The 16,562-nt window shown below is 32.7% G+C and overlaps 1 protein-coding gene across 1 annotated transcript in view; it reads right to left on the bottom strand.

Moving 5' to 3' along the window:
* LOC141301290 (neogenin-like) overlaps nt 1-9,609 on the bottom strand; it is a 47,297-nt gene extending 37,688 nt beyond the window's left edge. Inside the window, exons 1-2 of the mRNA XM_073831543.1 lie at nt 9,494-9,609; nt 8,773-8,909 (exon numbers count right to left, since the gene is read on the bottom strand). Coding sequence (XP_073687644.1) covers nt 8,773-8,909; nt 9,494-9,609 — 253 coding nt within the window. The remainder of the gene's footprint in view (nt 1-8,772; nt 8,910-9,493) is intronic.
* Between the last annotated feature and the right edge of the window lie 6,953 nt (nt 9,610-16,562).

Genomic DNA, 16,562 nt, shown 5'->3' with positions numbered 1-16,562 from the left:
TTATTTTATTAAATTTTTTAATTTATTAATGTATTAATTTTTATGTATGCCTGTACGGTGACCTTGAGTGTCAGAAAGGCGCCTTCTAAATAAAATGTATTATTATTATTATTATTAATATTATATTAAATTGAGTAATGATGCTGAAAATTCAGCTTTGCATTTATAAGAATAAATTATATTTTTAAAAATTCATCAGGACAACAGTTACTTTAAATTGCAATAATATTTGTGTTTTTACTGGATTTTTTATTAAATAAATGCAGCCTTGGTGAGCGGAAGAGACTCATTCTAAAATATTTTAATAAAAAAAAGAAAAGAAAATGAGTAGAAAATAAAATAATTATAGTTTATTAATATAGTTTATTAACATTTTACATTTGGCAAATGTAATGTAGATATATAACAAAAAATATAATTAACTAGAAGACAATAAAGAAGAAATAAATCTAAAGTAATTAACTTAAAAACATATATATATGATTGAAGTATGCACTAAGTATGCAAGACTAAAGTGTGCACTACTGAAGCAAGTGGATGTGAAAGTAATACGATTAGAGATCCTTTAATTTCATGTGTAACTTTTAAAGCTAGTATTAACAGCGTTTTACACGGCTCTTTACAATCCTGCTAATCTGAGAGGGAATCCGGGTAAAATCCCAGCATGTGAACACCGGCTTCTAAAATAACCGCGGCACAAGAGTTATGAGTCACTTCACATGCAGATATTAAGAGATTAAAATGCCAGTGTTTAATAACCCATCTCGGCGTTTCACCGCAGCGATATACAGTAGGAAGAAACGGTCACTATAACTCTAGCACGGCTCTTATCTCCCAGAAAAGCTAAAACACCACAGCGTTATTTATGCATCCAAAGTCAGCCAAAGTCTTGCAAGAGAAGCACAGATAATGACTCAAATGCAAGAAATATCTCTCTTGGAAGAGTGGGGAAAAACTAATTGGCATTGAGAGAACATCATAAATTAATCACTTCAATGAAAATAGCACAAGCAAGCATGAAAGAGAGCTAAAAATACAAACCGAGTGAGTTAAGATCTGCGGAGAGCATCTGTGACAAACTGGAAGTTTATTCACCTAGAAAACACATTTTGTCATAGCTTGCATGCCTATGGAGTTTCTTAATGTGGTTGCACAGATGTACAGGAACTCCAAAAACGTTCAAACATGCACCTGCGTACGTGTTTTTCAAAACATGCAACTTTACACACCTAAACGCCCTCCTCGCTAGGTGTGTTTGAGTTACTGTCTGACACAAAGCGGTTTATTTTTACCCATCAGAAGCCAAATCAGATTTCCTGACTCCCCACGGGAGCTTCAACTTCCTGAGCTCAGTAACAAACCCTTCCATATGTGCGTCAGTACCTGTAAAAGGGGCGAAAAAAGCTAATGGAAAAAAACATCAGAATGTATCTGGACGGGCCGAACGCAGCAGGAGGGAGTGAAAATAACAGCTCGGATCAGAAGGGTGAAGAGATCACGAACACGCGGCCCCACCGCTGTCGGCTTGATCTTACTTTACTCTTGATGTTATACTGCGCTGAAATCTCTTGCATCACCGCTAGCGTCCGTGCCTCAACAGAAAAAATAAATCTAATTAGGAAATCCAATTATGATATGGCTCAATTTCAAGTCAGATCAAAGGTAGTCTGGGCTTCAGACGGCACGACCACATACTGCATACAAAAATACTCAAAACTGAAAGTTTTTAGAGGTGGACCGATTATCGGCGCCGATATTAAGCATTTTTATGGTTATCGGCAGCGGTCATTTTCAAAACCGATTTCTGATCAAATAATGCAATAGGGCTGTCCCCGACTATGAATTTTCATAGTCGAATCAGAATTTTCGAATCTTTCTATAGTCGACCGATAGTCGAATCATCTAGGCTTATGTGTGTGTGTGAATGGGTTGGGAGGGGCACGACACTATAGTCAGCAGGAGGGTAAAACAGTTTTTATTTTATTTTACACACTGCACACAGCAACAACTTTTAATAAAGCGACCAAAACTGCCTGCCAACTGACAGACGAACTTATTTAGGTTTAAATAAAAACACCGAACGCGTCTTTTAGTTCTAAAAACGCGAGGCGCACAGCACTGCCTTTTTTGTTAAGCAACGACCGAAACAGCTGTCCTGTCAGTCAAATCAAAGGATTATAGCGCGAACGCTCTAAAATCTTAGTTTTTTGCTGTTAAACAAACTGTCATATTAGCAGAAACCCTAAATAATACAGCTCCTGGTTACCCACGATAGACACCAAAGGTTTCTCCTCCATTTCTTGCAGTCTCCGGACTTTTGAAGCAACGGTAAACTTTCACCATCACAACAGAAGGCCCGCCTCTCCATTCATTCGATTGGACAATGGAACGCGAATGACGTTGGGCGTTTTTCCGCTCAGAGTTGATTTTTTTTTTTTTCAACTTCAGGCGCTCGGAGCGCTCCTGCTCCTGCAGATGCATGGTCCACATCTCATCATGGATCAGGGCAAGAGAAAATTTAATTTGTCACAGGGGTGGTTAGATTTATTCACAAACACATTAAAAATATTTATTGAACGCTTCTTTCTTTTCACTTTTGTTTTTACTGCATTATCATAATCAAAGGCTGTATATAACGTAATATAACCGTACAAAACCAGTAGTTCTGTGTGCAATTAGACATTGAGCACCCCCATATTGCCAAAATGGTATGATGCTCGTTTCACCCGCGAAGATTCGACTGTGAGATCGGTGGTCGAATCAGGCTCCGCATATCGATGCATCGAATCTTCGACTATTCGGGGACAGCCCTAAAAAGTATTCACATCCCTTCATTTTTTCGTTTTGTTACATTGGTGCCTTGTTAAACTGCTTTAAATTACTTTTCCCCCAAATCAATCTACACTCAATACACCATAATGACAAAGCAAAAACAGAATTGCCACAACTTTGTAAATTTATTCAAAATTAAAAAACTGAAATAAGACACTGCATAAGTATTCATACTGTACCCTTAAAGGAGAAGTTCACTTCCAGAACAAAAAAATTTACCCATGATGAAAAAAAAAAAAAAAAGCTAAACTGGTGGTCTAAGGGCGTGTTCACACTTGACGTCTTTTTTCAAAATGCCAGCGTCTGTTTTACATTATAACCCTATGGAGTAAACAGTGTTTTCAGCGCTTTTTTAAACGCCACCGCCGGCGTCTTTTTCTGCAGCTCAGAGCGTCTTTTCAAGTTGAAAAAAGTTTAACTTCTCTGAAAAAAACGCCCCACGTCAAGCGCTTTTTTGACAGCTGACCAATGACAAGCGAGTAGCTACCCTGTCGTTTCCATAACAACAAGAAAAAAATGGGAAAGGTGCCGTTATATAGTCTTTTATTTTATTGTTGTGAACCGGATTCGCCTCCCCTTTAACTTTAAAAACCGGCGGGCAGCGCCGATGGCTTCTTGAGCCGCATATCGACATGTACGTAGCGCCATTACGCTTCGGGCGTCCCTTTTTCGAGTCCCCTTTTTCGGGCCTCCCTTTTTCCCGATCCCGCCCCCCCCTCTCTCTCTCCCACTTCGCTTCCTGTCTAAATGCTGTCCTATCAAATAAAAGGCAAAAATGTCAAAAAAGAAAAGACCCAGCTTCCTCTTTTATCGATATTTCTGCACCACACATAGGCTACTGTTGCAGCTGTTGTTATAGCAACAAAAAGACGCCCTCTGCTGCAACGCTTCCAGATTTTTTTGTAACTACAAAAAAAAACGCGCTTGTCAACTTTTTCTTTTAAAAAAAAGACGCCAAGTGTGAACACGGCCTAAAGTGTCCAAAACTAAAACCAGCCTGCTGACCAGCTAAAACCAGCCTGTTTTTTTTTGAATACTCATCATCTTGTCGTCCAAGATGATCATGTCTTTCTTTCTTCAGGTGTAAAGAAATTATGCTTTTTGAGGAAAACATTTCAGGATTTTTCTCCATATAGTGGAGTTCTATTGTGCCCCGAGTTTGAACTTCCAAAATGTAGTTTAAACGTGGCTTCAAACGATCCCAAATGCGGTTGTAAACGATCCTAGCCGATCTAGTGAAACACATTTTCTAAATCACAATTTATATACTTTTTAACCTCAAATGTCCATCTTGCCTTGCTCTGCCTGAACTCTGTTTTTTTCCGGTTCATGACAGTTACGATATGAGGAAAAAAATACCATATAATTTTCTCCCTCAACTTTAAATTCATCCTACTTCGCTGTTTTACCTTTTTTGTTAAGGGTGTTTGATCTTCTTTGTATGTTCACTTTGCAAACACTGGGTCAGTATTTCTGCAGGGATGTAGGATTTTGGATCGATTTTTGAAGCTGAGGGAGAAAATAAGATGGGAGTTTTTCACCATCCCCTAACTGTCTTGAACTGGAAAAAAAACAAGATTTAAGGCAGAGCAAGAAGAGACGAGCATTTGAGGTTAAAAAGTATAAATTGTTGTTTACAACCGCATTTGGAATCGTTCGAAGCCACATTTAAACTGCATTTTGAAGATTCAAACTTGGGGCACCATAGACGTCCACTATAAGGATCAAAATCCAGAAATGTTTTCCTCAAAAAACTATTTCTTTACGACTGAAGAGAGAAAGACATGAACATCTTGGATGACAAGAGGGTGAGTACATTATCTGTAAAGTTTTGTTCTGGAAGTGAACAACTCCTTTAACTCAGTACTTAGCTGAAGCACCTTTATAGCCTCAAGTATTTTTAGTTATGATGCGACAAGCTTTGCACATCAGCATTTGGCAATTATCTGCCATTTTTCGCCTCACCTCTTCACTTCTCAATGCACATTTTCAGGTTTCTCCAGAAATGTTTGATTGGGCCACTCAAGGACATTCACAGAGTTGTCTATAAGCCACTATTGCTGTGTGCTGAGGGTCATCGTCCTGTTGGAAGGTGAATCTTCTGCCCAGTTTTTTTAACCTCAGGGCTTAGTTTTTGCTCTGATATGCATTTTCACCTTGAACCTTTATTAAGACAAGTGGCTTTTCAAATCATACCCATTCAATTGAATTTCACATGAACTGTAGTAACATCTACAAGCAATATGAATGCTCCTGACCTAAATGTCAACTGCCCCAGTAAGGGTATGAATACTTCCTTTAATAAACTTGCCAAGATGTTACAAACCCGTTTTTTGCTTTGACATTATGATGTGTGGAGTGAAGATTGATGTGAAAAAAAGTAATTTAAAACAGTTAAACATAAGGCAGCAACATAAAGCGTGAAAAAACGAAGGGGTATGAATACTTTTGCAATGTAATCATGTTAGTTTTTTATTTGTAATAAATTTGCAAAGATGTTACAAACCTGTTTTGTGCTTTGACATTATGATGTGTGGAGTGAAGATTGATGTGGAAAAAAAAATTCAAGCATAAGACAGCAACATAAAACGTGAAAAAAATAAAGGGGTATGAATACTTTTGCAAGGCACTGTATATCGGTTCAAAATATCGGTCTACTTGATCTGTAATAACTGGCATTGGCTTTACACAGCTTCCATGAGTCAGTGTGCTTGAGTTTCTCAGTTTGCCAAAAACAGTAAATAATAAGCAATTGACCCTCAACCACTTTTACACTGTTGCTAACTTGGGATAATTTACAGAATATTTCATAGAAATAAAGTGGTGATTTCTGTAAATGGTATGATTTTAAATTAAATATGCTCATAAAGTGGTAAAAACCGACTAGGTTAATCTTCTTATGTGAGCTGGAATAAATTAAACATTGTTAATCATTATACTGGCTATTTATAACATGCATATTTCTCTCCTGATTTTTAAAGAAAGCAATATTATGGATAGAGGATTCAGTATTTTAGCAGAACGTAATGATCTGTTAACACCTTAATGATGGATTTGTTTTTTATAAACACAGCTTTTGGTTTCATAAGATGTCAATTGATTGATTAGACTGGAGTGGTGTGGATTACTTGTGATGTTTTTGATCAGCTGTTTTGACGGCACCCATTCACATCCATTGGTGAGCAAGTGACGCAACGCTACATTTCTCCAAATCTGATGAAGAAACAAACTCATCTATATCTTGGATGGTCTGAGGGAAAGTATATTTTTGTTATTTTCACTTTTGGGTGAACAATTCCTTTAATCCAGCATCATTTATTCAGTAGCCTGACAGCTTCTAACGTGACAATTTTACAAAATAGTCGAAACGTAGCACTTACAACATTGTGAAAACTTAGCAACAAAGTGAAAATGTTAAAAAGGGCTTTCAACCAGTGTAATGCACACACATTTAGCCTCATTTATCAAACATGAGAAAAACCAAAAACCATTATGTGTAAATCTGGCACATTCAACTTAATGCTACAGTTATGTTATAACGGTTTTACATATTTTTTGTACGGTCCATTGTGCAATAATTGCCTCTGCGTTTTGTTCTCAAGCTGTTAGTGCATTTACCTATGCAGATTTACCCATCTCGTGTAAAAAGACAATTATGGTTCGGTCAGATGACCACATCAAGTCTCAATCATGGCTATGAGTTTGAGCTGTGCATGCATTAAAGGATTAGAAAATTTCTTGATCATTTACTTACCCCCTTGTCATTCAAGATGCTTTATTTCTTCAGTCAAAAAGATGGTTTTTTGAGGAAAACATTCCAGGTTTTATCTCCATATAGTGGACTTCAATTGGGATCAACGGGTTGAAGGTCCAAGTTGCAGTTTTAAAGCAGCTTCAAAGGGCACTACACAATCCCAGCCAAGGAATAAGCGTCTTACCTAGTGAATTGATTCACTTGGAAAGATCATGCTTAACGGCTTTGCAAAAAAAACATGCAAAGATAGTTTATGGTACCGTTTAAAACAACAATGTTAGATGAATTTTAAGTAGAAAATGAGAAAATAATTTGTTTTTGTCCTACCCTACCAACGTGATTATGTAATGCGTGAAGTCGAGCTAGTGCAAAATGAGCATTTGCAGCTAAAAAGTATACAATTTTTTTTTTTTTTTTTTTTTTTTAATAGAAAATTACCAATTGTTTTGCTAGATAAATCTCTTATTCCAGGGTTCCCACACCTTGGTTAAATTCAAGTTCAAGGACCTTTCAAGGACTTTCAAGGTCCAATACTCTCAAACTCAAACACATTTCAAGTGAGAGCAAGGTTACATCGTGTTACCTTGTAACAAACCTTTTTTTTTGCTTTTAGTTTTGGCCATATGACAGAGATCTGGTTCTCTACTTGTCATATTTCTGTTTTGCATAAAACTGAAGAATATTTGGTACATCTAATACTAACTTTTGCATTGTAGTATGGAAGCCCGTTTCAATAAAAAAATGAAAATGGTAATTGTGACTTTTTACCTCACAATTTTTGTATCTTTGTATCTCGCAATTCTAAAATATAAACTCACAATTGAGACTTATAAAGCCCAGTGCTGAGGAGAAAAAAAAAAGACAGATATGTTCACAGAATTGCGAGTTTATAATCACACAATTCTGACTTCATTTCTCAGAATTGTGAGTTTATATCTCGGAATTCTGACTTTATGACTGGCAATTGTGAATTTATATTGCACAATCCTAAGAAAAAAAGTCTAAATTGTGAGTTTGTATAACGCAATTCTGAGAAAAAAAGTCAGAATTGTGAGATAAGTCGCAATAACCTTTTTTTTATTTTTTTATTCAGTGACAGGCTTCCATAGAAAAGAGCTCAGGCTCACGTAACCAGAAGTTTTAAGATATATAAATATGCTTTGAACTTTTTCTTGCCTCATGGGTTTACATTATCTTAACAAGCAAAGCAATTCAACATTACATGCCTGTGAAACGTTGAGGTACTATCGTAGTACTACTGTAGTACTTTCGTGTGCGCGTGAACTTCACGGCAACCTTAACAACACAAAGTACTTCACGTGGGAAACGTAACGATAAATGCACGTAGCTAACGTAAATCAAGCAAGCTAGTATGCATAGGCAACAAAGTGTTGGCTAAATAACACATTAGCGGACCGGAGGGAATAATATGGAATTTTTATCAGAAAACTTTTTGCACAAAATAAATTCAAGGACTTTCAAGGTGTATCTACGTATGTTTATTTTCACAAACTTTCCAGGGCCTTAATTTTTTTCAAATTCCCAAACTTTCAAGGATTTCAAGGATTATTCCTCAGCTGGGAGCGTTTAGAGCCCCTTGAAGCTGCATTGAAACTGCAAACCGTTGGGCACCATTGAAGTCCACTATATGGAGAAAAATCCTGGAATGTTTGCCTCAAAAACCTTCATTTCTTTTCGACTGAAGAAAGGAAGACATGAGCATGGATGACATACAGGGGAGTACATTTTATTCTATTTTTATTTTCAGGAGTGAACTAATTGAGCAGACGCTTTCAAGACATTTTGAAAATGTTTAAACATTTTTAGACATTATTATTCGAATGTTTGAACATTATTAGAATGTTTCTGTGCAAAGCCTTTAAAACCCTCCACACTGGATAGAGCAGTAAATTCTCACCCAAAAAATGTAATTCTATGCCAAGAGATGGAAATAATACAGAAAGAAAGAAATAAATAAAAATAAAACAAGGCTTTGAAGTTTGTCCTCCACAGAGGAAAATGCCGTCTAGACAAGCGTGTCTCAAAAGCCTGAACAATGTTGCTCATAATTACATACGGGATGTTTAGTGCTGCTGTGAGTTTGTTTGTGCTGAACTGAATCATTCACTATTTAATTGATTCTCAACAGATTTAGTGGTTTGTAGTGAGGTTTTTGTGAAATGTACCTTGCACCGTGAGCTCTGCCTGGATCTCGCTGGTCATGTTGCCGCTGTCCGCCTGGCAGACGTATATCCCAGCGTCCTCTTCAGTCAGGTTGACAATCTGCAGGCTTCCCCCACCAATCACAGCAAAACGCTCACGACTGGAAGAAAAGAAAAAAAAAGCAGAAAGAGATACAAGGAGATGAGGATGTGTCAAAACGATTTTTCCTTTCAGGAAATTTTGGAGCGTTTTCAGGAATGCCAGGCATCTCAAGCATGGCAGTGTAATGCCGGATTGAGATGGTATCGAAAACAGGATACAGTATGGATTTCATTTCCTGCGGCTTTTCCTTTATGGCTTGATTGCACTGAAAGCAACTTCCCTGGAGTGTTTCACTTGAGGTTTCTCGAGAAAAACAAACTACTGTTCCCCGTTCCTCCCCGATGATTCGGAGGCAGGAAGAGACAGCGAGTTAATCTAAGATGAGCTGAGAATGGAAAGAAAAAAGAATCAATAGCCTCACACAACAGACGAGAGAAAGTAAAGAGGTCCCGCCGAACACCGTCAGACCTCCAAACCTCACGTCGTTTTATTAGAAAAACACTCCTATAGGGAAAGGAAAAGAAATCGGTAATTACTGACTTTGACTAAGAATGGAGAGTGAACCAGCTAGGAACGATGCCTTCCCACATTCACTGAACAAAATCCACCCGCTCGCTCGTCAAGAAGTTTCTTCCAACACACCTGAGTGTCAAACTGCGGCTTACAGTGACAATGACAGCGCCTTCATTTAGGAGCTGAGGGAGTTTTACTCTTCTAGAAACTGAGACATTAATGCAGCAGTTCCACACAGCATGCATTACTATTCAAACGTTTGGTGTCAGTACAAAAGACATGAGTGATAATATTTCATAATATTACTGTTTTTACTGTATTTTGATCAAATAAATGCAGCTTTCTAAATACAATCTTCACATTTTGAGCAAAAATGACAACACAAATGAGTGAATTTTTAAAAACAATCGAAGAAGTGCTCTAATAACCATTTATGATGTTAGAAATTGACAACCATTTGCATTTGACATTTTCAGAAAGAATGTTTTTATGAACAATTTACACTAGTTTGCTCTGCTTGACTTCAAAATCTAAAAAATGTTTAAACATCAGACATTTTTAGAATAGTTGAACATTATTAGACAATTTTAAGAATGGTTGAACATTATTAAACATTTTTTAAATGAACATTTTTAGAATGTTTGTACAATATTTGTCTTTTTTAGAATGTTTGAACATTTTTGTACATGTTTAGAATGTTTGAAAATCATTAGACTTTATTAGAATGTTTAAACATTTTTAGACAGTTTTAGAATGTCTGAACATATGACATTTTTAGAATGTTTGAATATTAGATATTTTTAGACATAATTGGAATGTTTGGACTTTTTAGACATTGTTCGAATGTTTGAACATCATTAGACATTTTTAAAATATTTGTTAATTTTTTGCCTTTTTTCAAATGTTTGAACTTTTTTACATTTTTAGGATGTTTGAACATTTTTAGACATTATTAGAATGTTTGAACATTCAATGACATTTTTAGAATGTTTGAATATTAGATATTTTTAAAATGTCTGAACATTTTAAGACAGTTTTAGAATGTTTGTACATTATTTGCCTTTTTTAAGAATGTTTGAACATTTTAGAGATTTTTAGAATGCTTAAACATTATTAGACATTTTTAAAGTGTTTGAACATTTTTAGATAATTATTAGACATAATTAGAAAGTTTGGACTTTTTTGACATCTTTAGAATGTTTGAACATTATTAGACATTTTTAGAATATTGAAATATTATTAGATATTTTTAGAAAGTTTGAACATTATTTGACATTTTTGAAATGTTCTAACATTATTAGATTTTATTAGAATATTTCAACATTATTGGACATTTTAGAATGTTTGAACACTTTTAGACGTTTTTACAATGCTTAAATATTACTTGACATTTTTGGAATGTTTGAACATTATTACACTTTATTCGAATATTTGAATATTATTAGACATTTTTAGAATGAACATTGACACTTTTAATATGTTTGAATATTATTAGTATTAGAATGTTTAAACATTTTTAGACAGTTTTAGAATGTCTGAACATTATATGACATTTTTAGAATGTTTGAAGATTAGATATTTTTAGACATTAATATTAGACATAATTGGAATGTTTGGACTTTTTAGACATTGTTCGAATGTTTGAACATCATTAGACATTTTTAAAATATTTGTTAATTTTTTGCCTTTTTTCGAATATTTGAACTTTTTTTTTTTTTACATTTTTAGGATGTTTGAACATTTTTAGACATTATTAGAATGTTTGAACATTCTTTGACATTTTCAGAATGTCTGAACATTCAATGACATTTTTAGAATGTTTGAATATTAGATATTTTTAGAATGTCTGAACATTTTTAGACAGTTTTAGAATGTTTGTACATTATTTGCCTTTTTTAAGAATGTTTGAACATTTTAGAGATTTTTAGAATGTTTAAACATTATTAGACATTTTTAAAGTGTTTGAACATTTTTAGATAATTATTAGACAATTAGAAAGTTTGGACTTTTTTGACATCTTTAGAATGTTTGAACATTATTAGACATTTTTGAAATGTTCTAACATTATTAGATTTTATTAGAATATTTCAACATTATTAGACATTTTAGAATGTTTGAACACTTTTAGACATTTTTACAATGCTTAAATATTACTTGACATTTTTGGAATGTTTGAACATTATTAAACTTTATTCGAATATTTGAATATTATTAGACATTTTTAGAATGAACATTGACACTTTTAATATGTTTGAATATTATTAGTATTAGAATGTTTGAACATTTTTGGACATGTTTATAATGTTTGAAAATCATTAGACTATTAGAATGTTTAAACATTTTTAGACAGTTTTAGAATGTCTGAACATTATATGACATTTTTAGAATGTTTGAATATTAGATATTTTTAGACATTAATATTAGACATAATTGGAATGTTTGGACTTTTTAGACATTGTTCGAATGTTTGAACATCATTAGACATTTTTAAAATATTTGTTAATTTTTTGCCTTTTTTCAAATATTTGAACTTTTTTTTGACATCTTTAGAATGTTTGAACATTATTAGACATTTTTAGAATATTGAAATATTATTAGATATTTTTAGAAAGTTTGAACATTATTTGACATTTTTGAAATGTTCTAACATTATTAGATTTTATTAGAATATTTCAACATTATTAGACATTTTAGAATGTTTGAACACTTTTAGACGTTTTTACAATGCTTAAATATTACTTGACATTTTTGGAATGTTTGAACATTATTACACTTTATTCGAATATTTGAATATTATTAGACATTTTTAGAATGAACATTGACACTTAATATGTTTGAATATTATTAGTATTAGAATGTTTAAACATTTTTAGACAGTTTTAGAATGTCTGAACATTATATGACATTTTTAGAATGTTTGAATATTAGATATTTTTAGACATTAATATTAGACATAATTGGAATGTTTGGACTTTTTAGACATTGTTCGAATGTTTGAACATCATTAGACATTTTTAAAATATTTGTTAATTTTTTGCCTTTTTTCAAATATTTGAACTTTTTTTACATTTTTAGGATGTTTGAACATTTTTAGACATTATTAGAATGTTTGAACATTCTTTGACATTTTCAGAATGTCTGAACATTCAATGACATTTTTAGAATGTTTGAATATTAGATATTTTTAGAATGTCTGAACATTTTTAGACAGTTTTAGAATGTTTGTACATTATTTGCCTTTTTAAAGAATGTTTGAACATTTTAGAGATTTTTAGAATGCTTAAACATTATTAGACATTTTTAAAGTGTTTGAACATTTTTAGATAATTATTAGACATAATTAGAAAGTTTGGACTTTTTTGACATCTTTAGAATGTTTGAACATTATTAGACATTTTTAGAATATTGAAATATTATTAGATATTTTTAGAAAGTTTGAACATTATTTGACATTTTTGAAATGTTCTAACATTATTAGATTTTATTAGAATATTTCAACATTATTGGACATTTTAGAGTGTTTGAACACTTTTAGACGTTTTTACAATGCTTAAATATTACTTGACATTTTTGGAATGTTTGAACATTATTACACTTTATTCGAATATTTGAATATTATTAGACATTTTTAGAATGAACATTGACACTTTTAATATGTTTGAATATTATTAGTATTAGAATGTTTGAACATTTTTGGACATGTTTAGAATGTTTGAAAATCATTAGACTTTATTAGAATGTTTAAACATTTTTAGACAGTTTTAGAATGTCTGAACATATGACATTTTTAGAATGTTTGAATATTAGATATTTTTAGACATTAATATTAGACATAATTGGAATGTTTGGTCTTTTTAGACATTGTTCGAATGTTTGAACATCATTAGACATTTTTAAAATATTTGTTAATTTTTTGCCTTTTTTCGAATATTTGAACTTTTTTTACATTTTTAGGATGTTTGAACATTTTTAGACATTATTAGAATGTCTGAACATTCTTTGACATTTTCAGAATGTCTGAACATTCAATGACATTTTTAGAATGTTTGAATATTAGATATTTTTGGAATGTTTGTACATTATTTGCCTTTTTTAAGAATGTTTGAACATTTTAGAGATTTTTAGAATGTTTAAACATTATTAGACATTTTTAAAGTGTTTGAACATTTTTAGATAATTATTAGACATAATTAGAAAGTTTGGACTTTTTTGACATCTTTAGAATGTTTGGACATTATTAGACATTTTTAGAATATTGAAATATTATTAGATATTTTTAGAATGTTTGAACATTACACTTTATTCGAATATTTGAATATTATTAGACATTTTTAGAATGTTTGAACATTGACATTTTTAATATGTTTGAACATAATTAGATTATAAGAATGTTTGAACATTATTAGACATTTTTACGAAATTTATTACGAAATACTGTTTCTTCTAATCTAGACTTTAGCATGCAAATTATTTGAAACAGTTTAAGAGTAACTAACTAAAAGTTGCTACTAACATCTTAAAAATCGTGCATCTCTTACCATGACAAAAGTCTACTGGTTTTCTCTAACAGAAATGTTTTACAGAACAGTTTTTGAGAACTTTGTTACTAGCTTAAAAAAAGAACAATCAATTCTTACAATGTTTTGTTTAAAGACTGTGAGAACATTTATCAAACACTAATACCACCATGAGAATCAATAAACATGAACACTTCAGAGTTTCCGTTCCCCTCTCAAAGTCTTGCAGGAAAAACCTAGCACCTGATCACAGGAGCGTCACTCCAGCGGCGGCAGCTATATTTAGCCTCCCCAGCCACTGTTTGTCTGCGATGAGACAGCAGGCGCCGCTCTGAAAAACGAGGCCTCCGAACCCAATGAGAGATTCGTTAAACGCATGAGATGACAGAAGTCAGATGACGGTGCGACCGTCAACGCTACGGGGAGCCCCTGAGAGACCTGAGGAGGAGGAGGCGCGGAAGGCCGGATAATTAAAAAAGAAATTAAAAAGACGACGAGTCTATAAAGTACAAAGAGCCTCGTTAATTGTCTTTTAGCACAGCATTAAAACACCAGGCTGGAGGAGGGTGACAGAGCATGATGGGAAAAAGTTTGTTTTTAAAGAAAAAGTTCAGCTATTCTGACATTATTTGTTCACTCAAACCAGAAGGCTGAAAATTAAAACTAAACCCATGAAAAAAGTTAAATAAAATGTTCGAAAAAACTTATTTCAGTTAGTTTCCAGGGGAACATTAAGACTTTAATATTTATTACAAATTTAGTTTAATTTAAACTAAAATACAGCTCTAAAACATTTTAGTTCCCAAGGCAACATTAATATTTTAATATTTAATACAAATGCAATATTTTAGTGTATTTTAATATACAAAATACAGTTTAGTACTGAACTACATATATATAAATATAATTACTAAACTAAAACTACATTGAAAACAGACAATATAAAAATAAATAATAAATAAATAATAAAATCTAATTAAAATAATTATTATATATAAACCAGAAGGCATAAAATTTTTTTTTAATTAAATAATAATAATAATAATAATACATTTAAAATAAAGTATTCAAAAAACGTATTTCAGTAGTTCCCAAGGCAACATTAATATTTTAATATTTAATACAAATGTAATACTTTAGTTTATTTAAATTTAAGCTAGTTTATTACATTAAAACTAAAATCTAAGTTGTTACTAAATATATATGTATAAATTAAATTATATATACAATAATTTATATTTATACACATATATGTAAATATATATTTTTAAATAAATAATGTATAATTTTATTATGTAAATATACACACAGACACACACACAATGTAAAAAATAATTTAGAATTTAATTATATATGTAATATAAAATTTTAATTATATAATTATCATGTAATATAATATCATATAATTATATAATATCATATATATATATATATATATATATATATATATATATATATATATATATATATATATATATATATATATTAGGGGTGGGCATAGATTAATTTTTTTAATTAATTTTGATTAATTTTGATGTCTGAACATCAACACACTTCTGAAGGACTCTTCCATTTCCCAGAATTCCTCCACTCAAAGTCCAGTTTAAATTTACTGTTGTTTGCGAACGCTGATCCACTGCTAAAACTAAATAAATTAGCTATAAATGTTTAAAACACATGCAAACACTTCCAGGATGTTATACGTCTCAAATTAAACATGAGGGTGAGACATTAAAGAAAAATGTATGATACAGCCATTGGAAAAAAGAAACATAAATCAGAGTATCGACAAAAGGGAAGTGCTTGTTGAAAATTTACACCCATTCATCCAGCATCAGGCGCCTCAGGAAAAGAACTGCTGAACGCTCGTTTGTGTGCGACGCCTGACTAGATTTACAACACACTTTTATTACAATGTTCCCCTTGCAAATATTCCAGCCTGATGCTTGTGTGAGAAGAGGTCGAGTATCTGTCATCAACACAAACATCCATCTTTCCGCGTCCCGTCTGGAATACACAAACCTGATCAGCCTCACGTCAGAGAGGACAAAAGGTGTTCGCATTCATCCCGAGAATTCCTCAGTGATCCGCCGGCTTTCCGTAAGCACTAAACTGCATTCCGGCTCTAATCCTTGAGATTCAAACATGAGATATTTACAAGACAATCACAGCCTTGCGATGATCTGGGTCGACCCTGTCAGCTTCCTGCTCATATAGGACACTCTTTAAATGATTACAAACTGGTCTCAGATCAGAAAGCGTTTATCTGACCCGTCTGGCCCGAAATCATCAAGGGACCGGCTCTAAATGAGTGTTTATGCACGGCCTGTAATGAATGAGCGTCTGAGCTGATAAGGAGGTTTTTCACACATCGACACGCTGTGATTTGTTTATTCAGTTTCAGAGCCGTCCGACAACCTACAGATTAGATTTACAACAATATGCCTGAGAAGCAAACAATGGAGGATGGTGAAGAATGTGATTTAGACAATGCCAATTCTCCACGCTGAAATTTAAGGCCTTTAAACACAAGGATTTTATGTTTTTAAGCTTTCGGTCTTCGTTCTTGGCATTTTTCTACCTTAAAAGCTTAGCTCATGTAATGGCAAGATTGTCTTTGTTTACTCTCCTCTTAAGGCATTGTACCAGTATGCTGCTATTTATTCATTTATTTACTTTGA

The sequence above is a fragment of the Garra rufa genome, chromosome 25, assembly GCF_049309525.1.
Source record: "Garra rufa chromosome 25, GarRuf1.0, whole genome shotgun sequence".
NCBI classification, from domain to species: domain Eukaryota; kingdom Metazoa; phylum Chordata; class Actinopteri; order Cypriniformes; family Cyprinidae; genus Garra; species Garra rufa.
Note: the sequence above shows the minus strand (reverse complement) of the source record. Positions and strands in the feature narration are given on the sequence as shown.